General features: G+C 39.5%; 1 protein-coding gene across 4 annotated transcripts in view; it reads right to left on the bottom strand.

Annotated features, from left to right (window-relative positions):
* The window catches only part of NUP188 (nucleoporin 188), a 44,886-nt gene that overhangs the window by 11,543 nt on the left and 8,905 nt on the right, over positions 1-24,438 (bottom strand). For all 4 annotated transcript variants that reach the window (XM_029202851.1, XM_029202854.1, XM_029202852.1 and 1 more), the window contains exons 4-25: positions 22,038-22,122; positions 21,391-21,471; positions 20,865-20,909; positions 17,813-17,905; positions 17,557-17,676; positions 15,199-15,410; positions 13,731-13,845; positions 12,885-13,085; positions 11,901-11,990; positions 9,467-9,532; positions 8,363-8,482; positions 7,669-7,795; positions 6,054-6,206; positions 5,727-5,853; positions 5,432-5,519; positions 5,261-5,337; positions 4,452-4,566; positions 3,189-3,309; positions 3,004-3,070; positions 2,202-2,330; positions 1,755-1,894; positions 474-580 (exon numbers count right to left, since the gene is read on the bottom strand). In XM_029202851.1, the coding sequence (XP_029058684.1) occupies positions 474-580; positions 1,755-1,894; positions 2,202-2,330; positions 3,004-3,070; positions 3,189-3,309; positions 4,452-4,566; positions 5,261-5,337; positions 5,432-5,519; positions 5,727-5,853; positions 6,054-6,206; positions 7,669-7,795; positions 8,363-8,482; positions 9,467-9,532; positions 11,901-11,990; positions 12,885-13,085; positions 13,731-13,845; positions 15,199-15,410; positions 17,557-17,676; positions 17,813-17,905; positions 20,865-20,909; positions 21,391-21,471; positions 22,038-22,122 (2,479 nt within the window). The remainder of the gene's footprint in view (positions 1-473; positions 581-1,754; positions 1,895-2,201; positions 2,331-3,003; positions 3,071-3,188; positions 3,310-4,451; positions 4,567-5,260; positions 5,338-5,431; positions 5,520-5,726; positions 5,854-6,053; positions 6,207-7,668; positions 7,796-8,362; positions 8,483-9,466; positions 9,533-11,900; positions 11,991-12,884; positions 13,086-13,730; positions 13,846-15,198; positions 15,411-17,556; positions 17,677-17,812; positions 17,906-20,864; positions 20,910-21,390; positions 21,472-22,037; positions 22,123-24,438) is intronic.

Below are 24,438 nucleotides of genomic sequence, written 5' to 3'. Positions count from 1 at the left end.
GAAAATGAAGTAGCTCCAAATGTGCCCACACGGCAATACTGCAGGATATCGTGTTAAGTGAAGAAAGCTAGACACAAAACAGTATGTATCGTGGAATTCTGCTTTTGGAAAGAACAAAAGCTCACACCAAACATCCCTTAATATATAAGCACAGATAAAAAGAAATCTGGAGCAATGCGTACCAACCTGCTCATAGGAATTCTTGGAATGAGGAGATCATAGGGTACCTTAACTTTCTATGTTACATTTATCTGTAACATTTAAATAAACATTTTTAAATGAATTTGTATGTCTTTTATAAACAGGGGAAAAAAACACCTCTCATAAAACACAATTTGCGTGCGTGTGTGTGTGTCTTTATGGCTACATCACTTTAAAAGTCCAAGTTAGCTACTTCTCTTGGGAGAAAGCAAGAGTGGTCTCAAGCACAAAGTCAGTTTTCTGGGGCTTTGACTCGTTAGGTGGGATCCTACCGTGGCCAGACGTTTCAGTAGCTGGATGGCAAGACGTGGCAAAGCAGGGTCATGTTTGTGGTAGATGTATTTGGCAAGAACAGCAATAAGGTTGTTCCCATGGGCACCTGAAGAAGTACAGGAAGCAGTTTAGACACCAAAGCATGCCTGATTCAAGCTCTTAAGAGAGCCTTCTGTTCAAAAAGGCTCATATATGTGAGGGAATTTACTCTCAAGTACTTGGAGGGCCAGAACAAATCTAGGTGGCTGTATCATCCTCTTTTTTCAGTAGCCAAGGGGACAGGCAGGATTGGGGTAAACAGCTCAATCCAATTCATTAAGAGCAGAAAAAGAGGGACTTCCCTGGCGGCGCAGTGGTTAAGAATCCGCCTGCCAATGCAGGGGACACGGGTCCGAGCCCTGGTCCAGGAAGATCTCACATGCTGCGGAGCAACTAAGGCTGTGTGTCACAACTACTGAGCCTGCGCTCTAGAGCCTGTGAGCCACAACTACTGAAGCCCACAAGCCACAACTACTGAAGCCCACGTGCCTAGAGCCCATGCTCCGCAACAAGAGAAGCCACCTCAGTGAGAAGCCCGTGCACCGCACAAAGACCGAACGCAGCCAAAAATTAAAAAAAAAATAGATTAAATAAGTCAAAAAAAAAGAGCACAAAAGATACATTTTTAAGAAAACAGCATGTTAACAAATAGGTTAGGAAAACCTAACCACATTAAAGCATCACATTAAAGTGCCACCACATTAAAGCACAGCACTGAAATGCTAAAAGTCCCAAAATGATACAGCTCGAAAAAGGTCAGAGACGTTACCCAAACGCCTACTTGAAAATGAGGAAACTGGGTCCCAAAGAGGTTAAATGAGTAGTTTAAGGTCAAAGAGTAATAACAGTCAATACTAAACAGGTACCAGGTTTTACAAGTAGTAATTTAATCTTCATTATAATCTCATAAGGTAGATACTGCTATTATCACCACTTCATAGACGAGAAATCTGAAGCAGAGTTGTTTAATTACGTGCCCAAGGTCAAAGCTGGTTGAAGTCAGAATTTGAACCTAGACAGTCTAACTTTGAACATGTGTTCTTTACTATTATTCTGTCATCAATAGGAGGAAGAGATGAAGTATGATACAGTCTTCTTACTTCTAAGTCCAGGATGGGAACTGGTGATCACTCCCAAATTTCATCAAAGAGTTCCATAAGAAAATATTGTTAACCTCTAAAAACAGCCTGAAGTATGTACTTATGGGCAGAAATGCTGCTGAGTGGAAGAAAATTACATACCATGTTGTGTGAGAGCCTGTTCCAGGGGGGACACCACATTAGAAGGAGGTTTCAGCCGAATAACATTGTTGGTGACGGAGAATGCCAGTTTCACCGTCTTGATCAGCAGCTGGCCCTGCCCCTGGCCCTCTGCCCCATCACTAGGGTGCCAAATGGAAACCAAAGTTGATTCAGACAATATGACTTCATTCGCAATACATGTGCTCTCATGAATTAGATTCCAACAATAATCCCAGAGTTCAACAGCTTCTTTTAGAGGCCCCAGTCCAAACTAGGAGAGAGGAGGAGCAATCAACTCCCTTTGCTATGTGCCAGTCTACAGAGCAGCCACTAGGTTATACAAAGGCTATGCCCTAGGAAGAACAAGGTTGTCTTTCTTATGCTGAAGTTCTTACAACATGCAGGCACAATAAAGATAAATGGGGGAAGGTGGCAAGGGAGGCCTACCTGCGGGGCTGAGCAGCCATCACCATGTCGATAGTGTCCACGCCAATGCCCATGATATTGATCACAGTCTGTCCTGCTTCCGTATAGGCCAGGCTGCAGATGCAGAGAGACTGCAGACTGGGGGTATGACTGGAAGACAGACATGTTCTGAGTTACCAGGGAGCTGCCAAATTTACTACTGGAAGGAAAGGGTATTGTCCAAACCTAAACAATTGGACATTAGTGATACAGATCAGCTCTCGCTGCCAGAGGAAGCCACTCTGATTCCTTTCCTTAAATAGACCCTGAGAAACAATCTAAATGTCCGTCAATTAATGGATATGCTTACTGAAATGAATCATAATTAATCCGTACAATGGAATGCATGGAACCATTAAAACAAGACAGATCTATATGCAGTGGCACAGAAATAAAAGGTACAGAGTTAGTACAAGCAGAGGAAAAAACCTAGAAGATACACATTAACTTGTTAATAGTCCCGTTTCCCTATGAACATGCATAATTTTTGTAAAGGTCATAAAAAAGGTCTGTGTGTGTGTGTGTGTGTGTGTGTGTGTGTGTGTGTACAATTTCACTGGGAACAACCTTGTTCCCATTTCATTGGCTCTTCTCTCTTCATAGGGAGAAAGGAGAAACAGCCTGGTGGAAAGCAAGTCAGAACCCGGGAGCACTGAGCTCTGGGCCTAACCAAGTTGAGTACTCTGGAAGAATGAGCTAGCTCTGCACAGCAGAAGCCTGTGTCTTCCCTTGCGGACTGGCAGCATCCGAGAGTACCGAGCTCTAGCAATCACCCGCCTCCTACCTGCTGTGCAGGTCTGTCTCATGACACAGGTTCAGTATTGCATGAATCAGCTCCAGGATCAGGCAACCTGGACTCCAGAAAAGACAGAGGAATGACGCGGCCTTGTGTGATGAACCTTATCCCAAGAGAGAAAAATCCAGGGAACCAGCAATTCCTCCCATCTTCCCTGCCCACGCTTTCCTTACCAATCTGTTCTCTCACTCCGTGGGAGTTGTACCGCCACTTGTGGTAACTCGGCAGCATCTCCTTCAGCACAAACATGACACAGGGCACCAGCCCTTGGCTCTGGGTACTACCAAGCTGCCCCTACAAGAAACCATGCTGTGAAGGTTTATGCCACTTAAAGGTAAGTCATTTTGTCACTAGAGATTTAACTCCAAAACCATAGGTCCAAATAGGTCCAAAGGAAATCTGGGCAAACCTTGGCCATCAGTGGAAAAAAAAAAAACATCAGAATACTCTAGTTCAACTGAATCCAAGTTGTAGGTTTCTCTAGAACAGAGAAAGGGACTAAAAAGACAATTTGACAATGTCACAAAAGGCAAGAAAAGAGAGGGATGAAGGCTAAATCTGAGCAGAAGAGAGGTCTATCTTAAACACAGAGGATATAGGACTGTTGATGATGGAGAATGCGTTTCACTGCCGTGATCACCAACCACCCCCAACCTCTACCCCATCACTCGGATATCAGAAAGGAGATCTGACAGTCCAAATTCTTTGTCCTAATATTACTTGTTACCATCAGCTTCCTAATCTTAAAAATGGGGCTTCTTTATATAAACATCAATATCTATACCCCTACCTCTACATAGGATTGTTTCTGTCTTTTTAAGCACTCACTGATTGACTGACTCCTGCAGGCAGGAAGTGTGCTGAGTATTTTGCATGTGTGGCCCTCTCAACAACTCCATGAGGCAGAGATATTTATCATCCCAGTTTAGAGAGGTTCTAAGAAATTCAATACTTGCCTAAGGTCATGCAGCTAGTAAGTGGTCAACCTGAAAAGTAAACCTAATTCTGACTCCAAAATCTATGCTACACAAGTAGTTTTCAAAGACAGCTGTGACCTATTAGTGGATTGTGAGATAACTTATTAGAAAACATCTGAGTGCATCTTGCATAATAAAAGTAGTGTTGTGCTGTGAAACTCTGCTTTACAAGTAAACATACAATGTGTATCCTGGGATATGATGTAATGTGTACATATTACCCTGGGCTCTGTCAAAATAGCGTGACAGTTGCTGCATTATACCATACAGCCTCTGAGCATTAAATAAATTAACACAGATAAAGCACCTACTACAGAATCTGGCACACAATAAATACTCAATACACAGAAACTGTCATCACCATAACCTCAGGACAACTGGTCTAGCTGCAAACAAAATGACTACAGTAGCTGGGGGCAGGGAAACTATTTCAGATGCTTCTATCTGATTAGATTTTACCTTGACAAGAGTGGTGATCAAGCGCAGAAAGGCAACAGTGACTCCATACTCGCCCTGGGGCTGTTCACTATTCATCAAGAGGTTTCCATACCCTCCAGCATTCATCCCCTCAGCACTGGGAAAGACAGAGAGGCAGAGGGAAAAAAAGGTTTCAAAAAATTATAATCACAGAGCATTCTTCTTATTATTTAGATGGCTTGGGCATAAAACAGGAAAGCGCTGCAAAGGAATTAATCAAATCTAGGCTATTTAATACCCAGGGTAAGCATTAAAGACTTTATTGATATACAACCTCAAAAGTGAAAAATCAAATAAACATGAGGAAAACATCCTTGTCTTGTAAGCAAAAGAAAGCAAGGAGAGAATGTTCAGGTAGTAAGATGGAGCCTGTGTATGAATAACTGGTCTACCAGGCAAGCTCGAGTGGCCATAAATCAAGGAAAAGTACAGAGTGACTATGGCTTAAAAAGGGGAAGTTGAGCCTCTGGATCCAGAAACTTCTGGACTCTAGACTGGAAAGTTAACTCCCACGTACCTAAAGTGAATGAGAAATAACTCTTTCTCTCTCTGTCTCTCTCCCTCAGGCTTTCAAGACTGTGAACCATCAGTGCTGGCCTAAGAGGAAAGCAGCCTCTGTGCCCCAAGTCCCATCACCTCTCTTGCCTTGCCCTCACTCATTTCCAGTGAGAGGGCTGAACAGACAAGGAGCAAACGGGCAGAGAAGCATCTTTAAAACGAACGAAGCTAGCTGAGATCTGAAATGTATATGGCACTCCCAGGGAATATACTCTACCTAAGACCTGGCTCACCTAATCATCTGACTCATGTTGGAGACCTGGTGGGCCACGAAAGGTAAAAAGCCTGTGTGACGAAGATCAGTCCAGACCTGAGAAGGGAAAAGAAGAGTCAGATGTCCATGTGTCTTCAGGTATACAGCAAGCGTGACGTTTTTCGGCTGTTAGGAAGACTTGGTGTCTCACCTTTGCTGGGTTCCGGGCAGCCAGAACGGTCAAGCAATTGACACAAGAAGCAATGACATCCACAGGCCGGGAGATCACGGTTGTTAACCTGGTTGGAGAACAGTGCACTGTACTCAGTAAAATGAACAATACGACTTGTTGCATCCCAAGTATTTTTCAGTTCTCTTCCCAAATCCCTCCTGGCAGCAGGGATGTGAAAACAGGAAAGCCCTCAGCTGGGGATAGATACCACACCAGGGCTGTCCACAGTGGAACATGTGCAGACTTTAGCCCAGCGGAGTTACCAGATACTGACCGCTGCAGCAGCATGTAGATGCGGGACGTGATGGGCAGGAGACAGTCTGCTATCGACAGGTCTGTACTGATGACCTTATGGACCAGATCAATGATGGGTCTGACCCGCTGGCAGTGCTGAATCACATCTGAGGGGGAAGGAAGCTTGTGATCTCAATGAAAACAATTCCTTTAAGATCACTGAGCAGTCTCTGAGACCCAGATGAACAAATTATGCTAATCACAATCTGGAAGGTTCTGAATCTTATCTTGAAATTCTCTATCTTCCAAATCCTCTAAGCATGTCCATTTTTCTTCCCACAGAGATGTCTCCCAAAGCTGACCTCACCTGCAGTGGAAACAACATGAAGCAGCATTTCAATCTCACAGGTGAAGAGGGTCCAGCTGCTATAAGAGTATTCCCAGCGTACCAGGTAGGCCCTATCGTCCAACATTACTTGGCCCACAGTGCCTTGAGGTATGCGAAGGTTGGTCTGACCCCCTAAGGAAGGGAGAAAGAGAAATTAGTCTAATAGGAAGAGGTGACTCCTATAACAGACAGCAATATTTAATCACTCAGAGATGCATAGTTTCTCTTCCTAGTATCCAACACTGCTACAGCTTTTTCCATTAAAAAGAAAAAGAAAAACAAAACCCCTCTCTTGTCATTGGGGAAGTGACTCTTTCCATGTGTCTGAAAAACAGCTGAGTGCAGAGTGGTTCTCCACTCAAATGATGACTATAGGAAGACCACCTTATGGGACAGTAGGTGCCTGGGTGACTGGGTAAGTCAGTAATGATGCCAAGATAAGGACAGTAAGGCTGTTACTCTTAGACACTGACAGTAAGAAAGGAAATTGCTACAACATTTTTCTACAACTTAATTTGATATTACCATTCAAAACTTTTTATTTTTTTTAAATTGTGGTAAAAAATACATAAAATACACCATTTTAACCATTTTTAAGTGTTCAGTCCACTGGCATTAAGTACATTCACATGATTATGCAAATGTCACTACCATCCACCCAAAGAACTGTTTTCATCTTGCAAGACTGAAATTCTATACCCATTAACCAATAATTCTCCATTACCCCATCCCTCAGCCCCTGTGACCACCATTCTACTTTCTGTCTCTGTAAATCTGACTACTCTAAGTACCTCATATGAGTGGAACAGTGTTTGTTCTTTTGGGACTGTCTTATTTCATTTAGCATCATGCCGTCAAGGTTCACCCGTGTTATAGCATGTGTCAGAATTCCTGTTCTCTTTCAGGCTGAATAATATTCCACGTTTTGGCTCTTAGGAAGACTTAATGTCTCACCTATATATACCACATTTTTAAAAATCCGTTTCATCTGTCAGTGGACATGCATTTAAAAATTTTATTGTATATACCCTTTTACCCACAATCCCACTTTGGGGATTCTATATACTAAAAATAAAAGCACTAGTATATAAAGGTATATGTCCCCAAAGCAGCATTGATTGTAGTGGCAAAAACCTGACACAGCCTAAATGTCCTCTGGAAGGGAAAAGATAAAAAATTATGGGACATCAAGAATAATTACATAGTTACTAAAAAGAATGAGTCAGATTCACATGTAATAAAATCAGTTTGCAGAATGAATTTTGAAAGAACACAGAAATGTGCAAAAGGACACACACCGAACTCTTAACGTTAATCATCTGATGGAGACAGGTCTAAAGAGAGATTAGCTTTTTAAAGTGTATCTCTGCATTGTTTCCCTTGTTATAATGAACATGCATTATTTTTGAAGTAAAACAATCTAAAGACGGAAAGAAGTGAGAAACTAACTAATAATTTATTAGCAAATCAACAAGCACAGTGGAGAGGAGAAGGACCTGCTTTAAAGGCATGCATGTGAAATATTAAAACAGCAGTAAGGTCCACACAGAGGCCATGGAAAAGAGACAGCTGAACCAGGGTCTGCCTATCTTACCAAGAGGGTAAAGGAGTTTGGGTGTTTGCCTCCGCCAGAGAGTTCCGTCTTCATGGGAGATCACATCATGGGGCTTGTGCTTATAAAGTTCATTGTAGAAAGACATCTTATCCAAGAAACTATACACCTGCCAACACACAGAAAAAAAAACTCAGCCACACATTTACCAGGGGGACATTTAAGGGGTCTTTCCCATCTGCTTTTCTGCTCTTTCAGCCAAACTGTGTGGTCAGCCAGACTGTGCTGACTCTCAAACTTCTTACAAACCCATCCCTGTGACTCTTCTTAGACTTGCCTCTGCACTCCTTGTCAAATCCTTATTATTCTTTAACACCCAAGTCAAGGCCCCCCTCACTCCACACAGAGTTGCCTCTCCTGAACAGTATGGTCTTTACCACTCAGATGACATTAGTTACATACCACCTGGCTTTATTACTTATTTCTTAGACCCCTTACTCTCTTCCATCTAGATACTAAGGGACTTCACATTTTATCTCACTCCCAAAATATCTACAATAGGTACTTAATAAAAATATTTAAATTTAATTTTATAGAACTGATGCACTGTCTTTGACATTTTTCATTCAACCTCAGACTAATTCCTGCCATGGCAATGAAATTTCAATGTGGAAAGCAAAAAGGATTCCTAAAAAACATCTCCTACTCTACTTAGGCATCTAACTGAATAACCTACCTTCTTGGCAGTAGACTTCCCTGATACGAGGGCTTGTAGCAATTGCAGGAGTGGGGAGAGGAGATGGGGAAACATTCCACATACACTGTCCAGAATGATCCCAAGACCAGAGGTTGGCTCCTATGATGGAAGGGTAGAAGTCACCGACCTTCACATTATCCACGGATTAACACATCTCTGAACTGCCCAGCAATCACAAGGAAGAGTAAAATTAATCCTTTCCTTTAGGCAGACATCATTCCTCTCTAATAATTTAAGACTTCCACGTTTCCACTGAAAAAGGCTATCAACAACTGATTGAGTCAGGACCTGAGGAGAGACTACTGCTGCCTCCAGTGACCTCTGCCGTCCTCTCCACAGGAAAACACCATTCACCTGTGCATGACCTGTTTTCACTAATGTGAAAAGCACCCACAACATATCAGCAGATAGCACCAAACACACGAGCAACACATCCTCAATGTGAATATTGTTTCCCACCGGATTCTCCCTGGAACACTGATTCTGTGAGACTGGATAGCATCTCAGGAAAAAGAGGATAAGATATACAGGCAAATCAGTGAGGCCACAGTTTAAGGGAAAACAGATTTATTCATGAGCTGGACCTTGAGGCTTGAGGCCGTCAATGGTAAGACTAAGTACTGGTGAGAAACTGTTCTCTCCAAAGCCATATTCTTACTCTAAACCTGTTACAATATTCTGAAATCTCTTAAGACACAATTACAATCGCCCAGTGGTACGTTCAGGAGTTAATAGCACTACTGGTGCCTGAGTCTCTCAATGTAAAAAAAGACTTGATGGGTAGGAGAGAGAACACACTGGTTAATAATGTGGACTAGGGACTCAAGTCAGACAGAACTAGACCTTGATCCTGACTGTCTAGCTGTGACTAGCTTGGGCAAATCACTTCACATCTCCGAGCATCACATTTCCTCACACGCAAAATGGTGATGATAATAATACTACCCAATCCATAGATTTTTGTATAGATTATATGAGAAAATAGACTTAAAAGCTTAGTATAAGACCTATCACAAAGTAAGTGATTAATAAATTCTTCTGCTATAGAGAATACCGTAGCATGGCTCCCTCTGACATACTTACTGTTCCCCAGAACAGTTCTGGAAGAGAAGGGTCTGCCAGGACTTCACATGCTGTGTCGATTACATCCTGTTGGGGAGGGAAAAAGAAAATGCTTATTTTCCTAGTTGAACCAGTCCATCTTTTTTTAACTGTATCCTGTTAAAATAAAAACATGAATAATACCTTCATATAGTATGTCAGAAAGAATTCTGGGATTAAAAAGTAAGGGATGGGGCTTCCCTGCTGGCGCAGTGGTTGAGAGTCAGCCTGCCGATGCAGGGGACACGGGTTCGTGCCCCGGTCCGGGAGGATCCCACATGCTGCAGAGCAGCTGGGCCCGTGAGCCATGGCCGCTAAGCCTGCGCGTCCGGAGCCTGTGCTCCGCAACGAGAGAGGCCACAGCAGTGAGAGGCCCGTGTACCGCATAAAAAAAAAAAAATAAAAAAATAAAAAAGGGATGTAATCTTAATCTGTTGTATGATGTTAGGCAAATTAACCTTTCTGAACTTCCAATTCTAAAATGGTGAAACTATTATCTGCTTCACAGTGTTGTCATAAGGATTAAATGAGATAATGTACGAGAAAATGAACTGTAAAGTTTAAAACGCCATGTAAATGTTAGGTACTACTAGATTCAGCTGAACTATGCTCCTAGAGGTCAAGAATAACGCCTTTTTAAATTTTTCATCCCCAGCACCTGGCACAGAGTTTGGCACACACTGGGAATCTAGTGAAGGCTTATGAAATGATTTATTGAAAAAATTCCAAGTACTAGGACACCTGTAACCCCAAAATGTTAACAACAATCCTCCAGGCATATAGTAGGGTCCAAATGTGACCAGAATTTTAGCAAAGGATACAAAGCTTGTTCTATGCTCCTAGAGCTTTGGAAATTGAGTCTTTCAATTAACACCAATTTCTTTTCTCTCCAATGATAAGAAATATTCATTTTCATCAACTTAATCAATTTCTTCAATTTCCAAAATAAGTCACTCATCGTAAATGAATAAAATGACTTAGTTATAAAGAACTCAAATATCATTTCCCACTGAAAGGAACCAGGGCTCCTTGGAGAAATGGCAGATTCCAAGTCTGGGGCAAGAATCTTCTAAGATAATCCTGCAAGATTTTGTCATATCAGAAAGCAATAGAGCTATCAAAATGTGTAAGAGAAATGTCAAACAGATTCAGAAGCTAATCTGAAAAAGCTCTTACTGGCCAAAGATGGGGCAACCTGAGCCTAAGAATACTAACTGCAGAAAAACAACAAACAAACAAAAAATGAGAAAAGAATAATGACTGCAATGAATTAAAACACAGCTAATATGTTTAAATCCATGAGTTCACAATGCCATGTAAAAAATAAACCTCAGTAGCCAACTTGGGATGCTACTAAGGATGCTAGGGAAAAGTGGTAAATATAGGAAAAGAAGCATGTATAGTACTCTATACCAGAGTATCAAATAGTTAACGAGAGAGAATTTCTTTTTTTAATTGAGAAATAATTGAAAGATAACATTATATTAGTTTCAGGTGCACTAGATAATGATTTGATATTTGTATATATGGTGAAACAAATTTCTTTTTTATAGCAATGTTCCAACCAGTAAACAAAAGAGGAGAGATAGAGTCAGAATAGTGCCATTTCGTAACTCCTAAGGAACTAATGGATCTAGACAATGATGTGTCTTGTGATTACCATAGTGGACAGCACAACTATAGACTAAAAGAAATTTGACAGACTTACCAACCAATAATGTACATATCTTATTTATTTAGATCCTGATACAAACTTATGATAAACTTATGACATTTATAATTAGAAATTTGAACCCTGCCTTGATTATTTGAAGATTTTCTTTTTTAGATATGATAATGGTTGTGAAATTTTACTAAAATATTCATATTTACTAAATGAAGTCTGGGATTTGCTTCAAAATAACCAAGGAGGAAAGGGGCAGAAATGAATAAGATCAGCTGTGCATTGATAATTTGGAAGCTGGTGATGGGATCATTAGACAATTTTTGTCTCCTTTGGAATAACTTTGAAATATTTCATTTTAAAAAAATATTGCACAAGAATATTAATTAGCATCCACAGCTGTTTGGGACAGATGCACTACAGAGTAAAAAAAATAGGTTACAAAACAGTATATACATTGTGATTCCATTTCTAGAGAATTATTATATTTTTATATTTGGAAGGGAACACATCAGAATGTTAACATATGTTATCCTGCAAGGTGGGATTATAGTTTTTTCTTTTTATCAGCACTTTCTAATTTTTTAATCATTAATATGCATCATTTTTATAATATAGTAAGTGGAAAACAACAATAAACAAATCATACTTGAAGTAAATGGGTCTGTGTTATATCAGCTTCAAAGGGGTGTCTTAGGAAGATGATTGCAAAGTGGGGCAGTGTAGACAGTCTCATGAAAGCCAGACACTGACCTGCTGATGGCCCAGTGTGTGCAGCTCCAGCGAGGTCAGAACAAAAGAAAGGAGTCCATAGACACACATGCACGCGGTGCTAGTGGTACACTGTAATGACAAAGGAGTCAGTGGGTAATTCTGAGTAACACCACTCTTTTCTAGACTCAGCACAATCCCATCACATTAATATAGTCTCTGTAAACAAATGGGAAGAGAACCTGAGGCTTCACAATTCCTAATTTAGTCCCAAGATCAGGAAGACAAAGGGAGAAAAGAGAAAGCAGGAACCATAAATATTACAACATAGTCAAGAATAACATCAAAAAGGAACCATTTTCAAACTGATCAAAGTTTTTGTGGGGAATAAAACCACCTCCAGCCTACAAAAAGGATAGAGTCTCTATGTGCTGGTATGAATGATGCAGCTGCCTGAACTGTCACCGAGATAAATCAACCAGTGCCAACAAGCTGGCTGAGGTTTCCTTTAGCATGTCAAAACAAGCTGATTAAACTGTGTCACTCAAATTAAGTCCCAACACACAAGACTCAAGAGAATTTCTAATTCATCCTGTACGGTTGAATGAATAAGCTCCCCAAAAAGATTTCTCCAGTCATTATGACCAAAGCTATCTTCTAAGAGATACTAAGTGGCGCAGCATAACATACTGGCAAAGAGTCAGACATAGTTCAAACTGTATCCACCATTTACTGCCAATTTATTGTTTCTGTGGGCAAATTCCATCTCCCTCAGTCTCAATTTCCTAATGTGTAAAATAGGATGATAAGCCCTAGTGCACAGTATTTTAAGGATGGAACAAGATATTGTACAGAAAGTGCCAAGCACGTCTGTCACAGTAAATGCTCTATAAAGGTTAGTTACAAAACTATTTTCATTATCCATGTCCTTGACAATTACTATTATTATTATCATGACTCATTAATGAGCTTCTGCCTCGCTCTTTGCCCACTCTCATGCTCAAACACCAATAGCCCAAGCCTCACATCATTTCCCCCACTGGCCAGTGAGCGGAGTAGTCGGGTCAAATACTGAAATACGTTCAGCTGGATGGCTGTGCCACCTATCTTCCGGACAACACTGCTTGTCTCTTCTGGATTCAGGGTGTGACGGAGGAGAGCCCAAGCCAAAAGCACTGGGGTGTGATGCGGAATGTCCCCGAAGGTCAACATCAAATGGTCCATATCCTAATGGAAAGAGAAAACAACGTCTGTGTCACTTAACAGAAAGGGTCAAGACCCTTCCAGAAGATCCTTCACCATGCTTAATAAGTCTTCCATTCATCCTCAGTGGCCCCTCTCTCCCATTCTGACATTTTACTCTTCCCAAGCCACAGCCACTTCATTACTAGACCCCTCAATTACTCTTCCCTTTACCCACAGTTTTCTCTCTTGATTTTAAGTAGTATTAAGATTATAACATACATGTTCAAATAGAGACTCCTTAGAAAATTTCCCTGATCCTTCTAGAACTTTCTCAGATCTCTCCTCTTTTTCTATCTTTCTGACCATCCCATCTCATGTTCTTCCCCTTTCCTCTTCTTTCACAGGCTACATGAATGCAGACAACAGCCAAGGTTCTGTCCTTGGGCCTCTTTTGTCCCTATATCATCTCCCTGAGTCACTCTACTTGTTCTCACAGATTCAACTCTCACCTCTGTGAAAATAACTAACAAATCTGAGACTTCTTCCAGATTCAATTAACTTCTTAACAACGTAGAACCACAAATTCCACAATAAGGAAAATTGTATGTGGCAGTATAGTTGAGTGGTTAAAAACTTACTACTAACTACAAATCATCTGAAAAAATTAAGAAGCTGCTCCAAGTTCACCTGACAAATAAGCCCGTCCTGGGCAAACTGGTGCAGTTCTCTTCTGTCATCCAAAGCACACTTATGCAAGGATTCAATATCCATGCCTTCCACCAGGATAAGGGCACTGAAGTAGCTGGAAAGAAAAATATCATGGTGTCATACATGCTACTCTGAACCTCAATGGAGACTAAGGTGAAATGTAAGACACTTTAGTGTCAAAAAGGTTGAGTTATTTTACATTCTTTTTTCATACTAAGACTTCTAAATCCAATATGTATTTTACAATTCCAGCATATCTCAATTTGACCAGCCATATTTTATTTTTTTGGCTGCACCACTCAGCTTGTGGAATCTTAGTTCCCCAACCAGGGATTGAACCCAGGCTCTCAACAGTGAAAGCGCAGAGTCCTAACCACTGGACCACCAGGGAATTCCCATGACCAGTCGTATTTTATTTTTTAGTTTTTATTTATTATTTATTTTGGCCGCATTGCGCAGCATGTGGGCTCTTAGTTCCCCGACCAGGGATCGAACCCGCACCCTCTGAAGTGGAAGCGCAAAATCTTAACCACTGGACCATTAAGGAAGTCCACCAGTCATATTTTAAATGCTGGTAGGCTCATGTGGCTTCTGCCTATCAAAGCACAGATCTAGTACTGAAGGTTTCTACAGCCACCAGTTACATCTAGGCCAGATCAAATGTCTCAATGGTCAAGTGTGTATTTTTTTTTTAATATTTTATTTATTTATTTTTGGCTGTGTTGGGTCTTCGTTGCTGCTCACGGGCTTTCTCTAGTTGCAGCAAGCGGGGGCTACTCTTCGTTGTGGTGCACAGGCTTCTCATTGCAGTGGCTTCTCTTATTGCAGAACACAGGCTCTAGGCACGTGGGCTTCAGTAGTTGTGGCATGCAGGCTCAGTAGTTGTGGTGCATGGGTTTAGTTGCTCCATGGCATGTGGGATCTTCCTGGAGCACGGCTCGAACCATGTCCCCTCTATTGGCAGGTGGACTCTTAACCACTGTGCCACGAGGAAAGTCTGTCAAGTGTGTACTTTTGTTCACAGAGGAAACAGGCCTCAAAATGTGGATATACCCATTTCCATAAAATTCAAAGTACATAGACTATGACGTCAAAGAGGGCAGGGAATACATCTCCCCTATTTATCACTGTCTTCTTGGCATTTGCACAGTGCCTGGTCTACAACAGTTGCTCAACGAATTTTTTGTAGAACGAAAGGATGAACTATTAGATGAAAACAGTAAGTAAAAGAATAGAATGTGATACTTATTTTGAGAAGATATCCCTCTCAATCCAAGTCTTCACTCCCTGAATGACCTAGAACATGGAAGTACGCCCATCTATTTCCCCACCCATTAAGTGAAAAGTATACCTAGCCCCCACCTTCACCCATTCACAGGACCACTCTAATATCAATGCTCTAAACTCTAAACATTGTACAAGTTCTGAGACCTCAATTCAGACTTACCCAATCCGATCCACAAAAGGATCCATGGTCTCATCTACCAGGTGCCTGTTAGTCTGCCTACTACCAAATCCTTGCTCTTTAAACATCTTGGTTAATACCAATAGGTCAGTAGGTGCCATCTCAAAGTATGCATGATAAAGGAAAATAATTTCTAGCAGCATGGATTGCTCCCGAAGGCACTGAACAAACCAGCGAGACACCTGGCGCTCAGTCTGCACAACCAATGAAGAAAAATGGGAGAGAAATAAAGTCAGATTTTAAAACACATTTAAATTCTTCGAGTTATTTTTATTAGGTAAAACATGTATAAAAATAAGATTAAAAAAAAAGTATCCCTCCCTACAATTCCTATTGCCCAGTCATCCAAATTTATCCCCAGAGGCAACCACTGTTAGAGGTTTGTCTTTCCTTCCAATAATATACCACACACATTCATTCATTCTGACTAGTAGTTGCTAGGGGCCAGGGGTCACAGACTAACTGCAAACTTACTGGATAGACAGAAATGTTCTATCAATATATATTGATCATGAAGGTGGTTACTGCACGTAACTATATACAACTGCCAAATTCAAACTGTACACTTAAAATGAATGAATTTTACTGGATGTAAATTATATCTGAATAAAGCTGAGGGATGCTACAGATTTGTCATTTACACAGTCATTTCATGTAAGTATGAATGTATCTATAGGATAAACTCTTAAAGTGGAACTACTAGGTCAAGAAATATGTGCTTTTCAATTTTTAGATATTGTCATAATGTTTTCCATTAAAAAGTATACAAATTCAAACAGCAAAGTATGAGTGCCCATTATCCCATCCCTTGGATGTGAGTTTTGTCATGTAAATATGTATTTCATTTGCCTGTTTTTCTGTTCGGTTTTGCTTATTGACTTACAGGTGTTCTTTCTATTTCAAGAACCCTTTATGCTATGAGTTTGTCTTTTGACTTTGCTTATAGCACTATTTTTGTTTTTTTGCCTTGTAAAAGTTTTTGATTTGATGTTGCTGGGTTTATCTTTTCTTTTTTCTTTTATGGCTTCTGAGTTTTACTTTATTTTTATTTATTTATCTATTTTGGCCACACGGCACTTAGTGCTCTGACCAGGGATCTTAGTTCCCAGACCAGGGATGGAACCCGTGCCCCGTGCAGTGGAAGCACGGAGTCTTAACCACTGGACCGCCAGGGAAGTCCAGGAAGAAGACTTTAAAAAGTCTTCTCCAATCCAAAAAAATAAAAACAAAACCAACTCCCATGTGTCTTCTAGTATTTTTATAGTTGAATTTTTAAAACTTAAATCATTGATATCTCTCTGATTTTCTTCTAGTAGAAGGAATGAGATAGAGATACAGTTTGATTTTTCTCCAGATGGCTACCCAGTAGTTCCAACACCATTTATTGAAAAACCCAACATTTCCCCATTAATTTGAAATGCCACCTTTATCATACTAATTCCCTATCAGCATTTGGTCTACACTAGACTTTCTACTATGTGCTATTCATCAGTCTATTTATTCATGTACCATTGCCATGCTTTAAATTATTTTAGTCTTATTATCTAATAAAGCTTATCTTCCTTTCTGAAAAACTTCCTGGCTATTCTTATTTATTTTTCAAATGAATTTTAGAACCAGCTTGTCTAGTTCCAAAAAAAAGGCAAAGCAAATACTTGTTAGTATTTTTTCTAGGATCACAGTAAATTTATAGGTTAAAATAAGAAGGACTGACACTTGGTGCTGAGTCTTTATTTTCAAGAAGGCACAATGTCTTTCCATTTGATTATGACTGTTTATATCCCTTTAGCATTTTAAAGTTCCCTTCATTTAGATTTTGGATTATAGTAAGCTTATTCCTGAGAAATTTATGCTTTTGTTGCTATTACAAGTGAGCTCTTTTCTTCTATTAAGTATTTTAAATAGCTACTGTCTGTATTTTGGTTGAATTGTTTTAATAAACATAATAATAATTTCAAAACAAAAAGGTCATGTTCTAATCTATAAATGCAATTTGGTTTAAGATTTAGGATAAAACAATTAGACTAGTGTCACACTTAATAGATAATGATAATAAAGAAGATGAAATCTTGGGTTTAGAGTTTCATTAACCACTAAGAGAATATTTCAGGTAAGAAAAAAAGTAAATTAACTGGAGAGACAAAGTCAAGGGGAAGGCCCAAATTAAATACCATTAGTTAAAGTCAATGTTTTGATTCATATCACATGTTGAAACTATTCTAAAGAATGACAATTTATAAATGTTTTAAGTTCATAGGTGAATAAATAATTTCACCTAGAGCTCTATGAGCAGATACACAATTCTCCTGAGCGTTACAGGAGGGCCCAATAACCACATACCATGAGGTTTCCATGTGTCTCCCATGTTGGTGCTTCAGTTTTATAAAGCTCTTCAAATTGCTGTCTATATTTTGTAACTAGTTCCTTTTCCAATTTATCAACACAGTCTGCATACTCAACCTTAAAAAAAAATCCAAAACAGTAACTTATATGTTGAGTAAAAGGTAAATATTCAAATAAACAGAAATATGAATAAATTATAAAAAGGATTGAATTTTACAGGGTAAAGAGAAACAAGAGGACTAAATGGGCTTACCCTATAGGGGTGTCTTTCATCTTGGAAATAAGTGAGAAGGTGTAAGACACAACGAAGAATATACGTTCTTTCTTCATAGTAATAATCTGCAATCTGGGAAGAACCCAAAGATTCAAAATCAGTTACTCACCTTTGCATGGAAGATATTCAATTTTAAATTTATTGATTAAAAAATCACTTAAAGATGTGAATGGGGGACTTCCCTGGTGGCGCAGTGGTTAAGAATCCACCTGCCAATGCCGGGGACACGGGTTCGGGCCCTGGTCTGGGAAGACCCACATGCTGCGGAGCAACTAAGCCGGTGTGCTACAACTACTGAGCCTGCACTCTAGAGCCCGTGAGCCCAAACTACTGAAGCCCACATGCAGAGAGCCCGTGCTCCGCAACAAAGAGAAGCCACTGCAATGAGAAGCCCGCGCACTGCAACAGAGTAGCCCCTGCTCGCCGCAGCTAGAGAAAGCCCACGCACAACAATGAAGACCTAATGCAGACAAAAATTAATTAATTAATTAAAAAAAAAAAGATGTGAATGGAAAAATTAGATCTGTATAAACAATCACAGAAATGGAAACAGTGTTAGGCCAAAAGAAAGCAAAAGACCTTCATGAACTAGGATACAAGTAAAGTTATACAAGATAAAAGGAATTATTTAAAAATATAAACAAGTTTTCTAGCATGACTTCTCAGTTGGGCATTCAAGTAATAAACTGACTATAAACTGACAGGCCAGGGACTTCCCTGGTGGTCCAGTGGTTAAGAATCCGTCTTGCAATGTAGGGGATGCCAGTTCGATCCCTGGTCAGGGAACTAAGACCCACATGCCACGGGGCAACTAAACCCACACGCTGCAATTACAGAGCCCACACGCTCTGAAGCCCACAAGCCACTAGAGAGCCCATGTGCTGCAACTAAGACCCAATGTGCTGCAACTAAGACCCAATGCAGGGCTTCCCTGGTGGCGCAGCGGTTAAGGATCCACCTGCCAATGCAGGGGACACAGGTTCAAACCCTGCTCCTGGAAGATCCCACATGCTGCGGAGCAACTAGGCCCGTGCGCCACAACTACTGAGCCTGCGCTCTAGAGCCCATGCTCCACAATGAGAGGCCACTGTAATGAGAAGCCCGCGCACCGCAATGAAGAATAGCCCCCGCTCGCTGCAACTAGAGAAAGCCTGCGTGAAGCAACAAAGATCCAACTCAGCCAAAAATAAATAAATAAATAAATAAATTTATTTTTAAAAAAAAGACCCAAGGCAGCCAATAAATAAATAAATATTTTAAAATAAATAAATAAACTGACAGGCCAAATACATGAAAGCAAATATAAAAATACCATTAGTATATGTCCTAATGCTTGTAACTGATGTACCCAGTTCTCACTAAATACCAAATAGGAAACTACTTCAGAAGTCATGGTCAAATTCCATGTTAAAATGAGATCCTATGCCCACTCTCACCAGTTCTATTCAACACAGTATTAGAAGTCCTAGCCACAGCAATCAGGGAAGAAAAAGAAAAGGTATCCAAATTGGAAGAAAAGAGGTGAAATTGCCATTACATGCAGATAACATAGAAAACCCTAAAGATTCCACACAAAAACTACTAGAACTGATAAACAAATTCAGCAAGGTAGCAGGATACAAGATTAACATACAGAAATCTGCTGTGTTTCTTTATAATAACAATAAAATATCATAAAGGGAAAGTAAAAAATAATCCCTTTTAAAATCACATCTAGATAATCAACAACGACCTACTGTATAGCACAAGGAATTCTATTCAATATTCTGTAAAAACCTATATGGGAAAAGAATCTGAAAAAGAATGGATACATGTATATGTAAAACTGAATCACTTTGCTGTACACCTGAAACTAACACAACATTGTAAGTCAACTATACTCCAAAATAAAATAAAAATTTTTTAGAAAGGAAAAAAAAAAGAAAATCACACCAAAAAAAACAAAAACAAAAAACTTAGGAACAAACCTGACCAAAGAGGTGAAAAACTTATATGCTGAGAACTATAAAATATAAAATACTGATAAAGGAAATTGAAGATGATTCAAAGAAATGGAAAGATATCCCACGCTCTTGAACTGGAAGAATTAATATCGTTAAAATAACCAGACTACCCAAAGCAATCTACAGATTTAATGCGATCCCTATCAAATTACCCATGACATTTTTCACAGAACTAGAACAAATAATCCTAAAATTTATATGGAAACATAAAAGACCCAGAATTGCCAAAGCAATCCTGAGGAAAAAAAACAAAGCTGGAGGCATAACCCTCCCAGACTTCAGACAATACTACAAAGCTACAGTAATCAAAACAGCGTAGTATTAGCACAAAAATAGACATATGGGGACTTCCCTGATGATCCAGTGGTTAAGACTCCACACTTGCAGGGGGCGTGGGTTCGACCCCTGGTCAGGGAAGTTCCGCATGCCATATGATGCGGTCAAAAAAAAAAACCAGACATATGGATCAATGGAACAGAATAGAGAGCCCAGAAATAAACCCACACACCTACAGTCAATTAATCTTTGAAAAAGGAGGCAAGAATACACAATGAAAAAAAGATAGTCTCTTCAGTAAGTAGTGCTGGGAAAGCTGAACAGCCACATGTAAATCAAGGTCAAAGATACAACACTTCCTCACACCATACACAAAAATAAACTCAAAATGCCTTAAAGACTTGAATATAAAACATGATACTATAAAACTCCTAGAAGAGAACAAAGGCAAAACATTCTCTGACATAAATCATAGCAATGTTTTCTTAGGTCAGTCTCCCAAGGCAATAGAAATAAAAGCAAAAATAAACAAATGGGACCTAATCAAACTTACAAGCTTTTGCACAGCAAAGAAAATCATAAAACAAAAATACAACTTTGGGGGTGGGGGGAGATAAAGAAAGAAAGATAAAGAAATTTAAAAATTCAGATTAATCCTACTGCATTTAAAAAAGCCAGCAATGCTCAGAACACGGTCAAGAATCTGTTGCCCAATTTTACATCAAAGAATGGAAATGGTGACTAGCACTGACCTTCAGGATTAAGGCCTGGCTCTGCCTCTCATCTTGCAGTACCGTCTGAAAGAAAAAAGAACAAAGAGCCATCTTATTAGCAAAATCAATTAACAAAGAAAAAGGTAAACATCTTCACCTTACCCTTCAAGATTATAACTGCCCGTTCATTTCTGGATACATTTTTTTACCTAAATGTATCCAAGTCTGTGCTCAAATCCCTGCCCCTCTCCTCTGGCCTCAAGTTCCTCATATATAAAATCAGGGGCTGGAAAGGTTAGATGTTGTCTCAGGTCCTTTTCAGCTCTGACATCCTGCGATTCTATGATTAACATGTCAATCTTTGACCTCTCGGGCCCTCCAAGTCTGAGGACAGACCTCGACTTAAGCATATGTTTTTTAAAGGCTTTACAAAGTCTTTCCTGAGAATGGCTGTATCTGATCACCTATCTCTGTTGCAGAGAACTGGCACCAAAATCCTGAATTATCTAAAACCAACAAGGAAAAGGATAAAGGTAGGAGAAGGGAGCTGGACATAACTACAAACCTTTAGTGAGTCCCGAGTACCTCTGTAATCCTCTTGAAGGTAACACTGGAGTAACTGCACACTCTGTTCTTCATCAAGACCCTGAAAACAGAGGTTACAAGGGAGGAACAGCCACCTCAGGTCAGAAACCACAAAGAGCACGCAAAGCAATCTAAAGATTTGTTCTATAGAATGAACACGGAACTTGAATAAACAAAAATTATTTTAAAAGATTTCACACAACATAATTTTAACCCAAACAGGAGAAAAAAGGAGCAGCCACTGACATGTAATTTACATGCCAGTTAAACTTACATGTCAGAAACAACTGTGCTTATTCACCAAGAACATTAATATAGCAGCAGGCATGATATGGGTTTCCAAAATGAAAAGGAAACAGCTACATAATTAAATACAATCTGGGCGACTTAAAGAACACCCCAAGTATGCTGAAGAAAACTCTATGATATGCAGTAAACAGGGTCAGGCAACTTGACTTGTGGCTTTTAGCAAGAAGAATTGCAACTTGGGCATTTCTGAAATATAATATGCTCAGTTTAATTTCTAAAACTGAAATAAACTGAATTTTCACTAACAATCACTAACAACAAAACCACACATGTCCACCCTGCAGGTAATAAACAGAGCCAGTGCTAATTTTTACTCACCAAAAACTTGCTGATTCTTAAACCCAGTTCCTTCAGTGGTGAAGCTACATCTTTATTAGCTTTCACTTTTTCAGCTGAATTTGGACTATGAAAAGAACAGTGAATCATTTCCTCATTCTCAATGACCCTCTAGGGGTTTAAAACAAAAATATTAAAGATATTTTTACCACAGACCTTTTTCTGCCTTTTAGGTGCCTATAAAATACACATACATGCGCGCGCACAGACACACAGACACACACACACACACACACAAGTTCATCTCTACAGACTTTATAACACAAAACTATGTCTAAGTAATAAATACAGTATATGTCTGTTACAAACTATAGTTATAACTATATTATTTGTAGATCTACTTAGTTACATTAATTATTTTTGATCCTTATAACTAGCCTGGAAGGTAAACATTACTATCCCCATTTTACAAATGGAATTACCAACACTTAGAAAGAATAAATAACTTACCAAAAATCCCACAGCTAATAAAAAGTTGAGGTGAAATTTAAAACCAGGTCTGTTAGTATACGTATATATATTGTCTATGTACACTCAGAAGGCCTAGAAGCTATGACATTCCAGTAGCAGCGTGCACACTCAGCACCCAGATCTTTATTTCTAATACCATTCTCTAACAAAAGGTATCAGGACTCCTTGGAGAAATGGCTGATTCTAGAGCTGGGGTGGGGAAAATACCAGATGAGCTTGGACCATCTTGTAATGCCAGAAAGTAAGAAAATACTCAGAAAACAAAAGCATGGGGACATGTCAAAACCTCAAAGAATGCCCAACGGCCAAAGCTGGAACAAAGTAAAAACAAAGTATGAAATATACATGAGTCCATAATGATTTAAATAAATGAATGAATAAATATATATATAAATAAATGGGGAAGAAGGGAAAAATCTTCCTTACAGAAGGAGTTCCAGTAACACACATATATGCTACCCCCTTCAGGAGGTAGTTTAATTTCACTACACCCACACACTGAAAGCGGGCTATACTGAGTGACTCACTTCCGAAAAATAGAGTAGGGAAAGAGAAAAGAGTGGCTTTACAGAAGAGATACTTGGCAAATGCTACCTTACCCAAGTGAGCAAGGTTAACATCACCAGTGACTTCATGTGGATAACATGTATCCTCTGCCATGATGTGATAAGAATGGTATTTCACCTCAGTGTATTCTTTCCAAAAACCCACAACCTCAATCTAATAATGAAAAAAAAAAATCAGACTTCCAAATTGACGGTATTCTACTACAAAATACTTGACCAGTCTTCCTCAAAACTATTCAAGGTCATGAAAACCAAGGAAAGACTGAGATACTGTCACAGCTAACAGCTAAGGAGACATGACAACTAAATGCAATATGATACCCTGGGCTGAATCCTGGAACAGAAAGAGGACATTAAAAAAAAAGTTAAAAATGTTTAAAAATCTGTGTTAAATTCAAATTAAGCCTGCAGTTAAAAAAAAAAAGTCTGTCAGACTTTAAAATCCCATGCTACTACAAAAGGAACTTTTGTCTTTAAAAAAAGAAATTCATACCACAAATGCCCATTCTGTGAACTAAAGCATATTGTTGTTGGATTTTTTCTTTTTTTTTTAGAGAGACTCTCACATTTCACAGAAAATCCACAACACAAAGGCTAGTATAAAGTTAAACAATAAGGTCTGAAAGAGGCAACACAGAATGATGATTAAGAACACAGACACTGGAGTAAGACTGCCAGGTTCGAATCCTGGTTCTACCACTTACTAGCTGTGTGACCTTGGGCAAGTTACTTAACCTCTTTGTGCCTCAGTTTCCCCATCTGTAAAATGGAAACAATAATAATAAAAATACCTACATGTGATAACATAGTGCTTATCTTCTTTTTTCAAGTCCATATATTCTGGATACATAGTAAAGTATTTACAGATAAAACAACATGATGTCTGGGAGTTACTTCAAAATAATTATGGGGGAAGGGTTAACAGATGATCAAAAAAATAAAGTTCTTCACTAACCTAAGAGAATGAAGATGGAAGGCGAAGATGTAATAAAATCAACAGGTGTTCAGAAGTAGAAGGGAAATGAGGGCAGCTTGAGAACTATGATGCATAACAGAATAAGAGCTGGACTAGGAATTAAGATAAAAGAGTCTTCTTTTTTAACCACTTTCTATTTTATTATTGTTCTTTTCCACTGCCGAGCAAAAAAAAATCTATATATTCAAACAAAGAACAAAAATAGGGCTTCCCTAGTGGCGCAGTGGTTGAGAGTCCGCCTGCCGATGCAGGGGACATGGGTTCGTGCCTCGGTCCGGGAAGATCCCACATGCCGCCGAGCGGCTGGGCCCGTGAGCCATGGCCGCTGAGCCTGTGCGTCCGGAGCCTGTGCTCCGCAACGGGAGAGGCC

Source organism: Monodon monoceros, unplaced genomic scaffold (genome assembly GCF_005190385.1).
Source record: "Monodon monoceros isolate NGI ecotype Baffin Bay Population unplaced genomic scaffold, NGI_Narwhal_1 Super_Scaffold_5, whole genome shotgun sequence".
NCBI classification, from domain to species: Eukaryota; Metazoa; Chordata; class Mammalia; order Artiodactyla; family Monodontidae; genus Monodon; species Monodon monoceros.
This window is presented reverse-complemented; position numbering and strand designations above follow the sequence as displayed.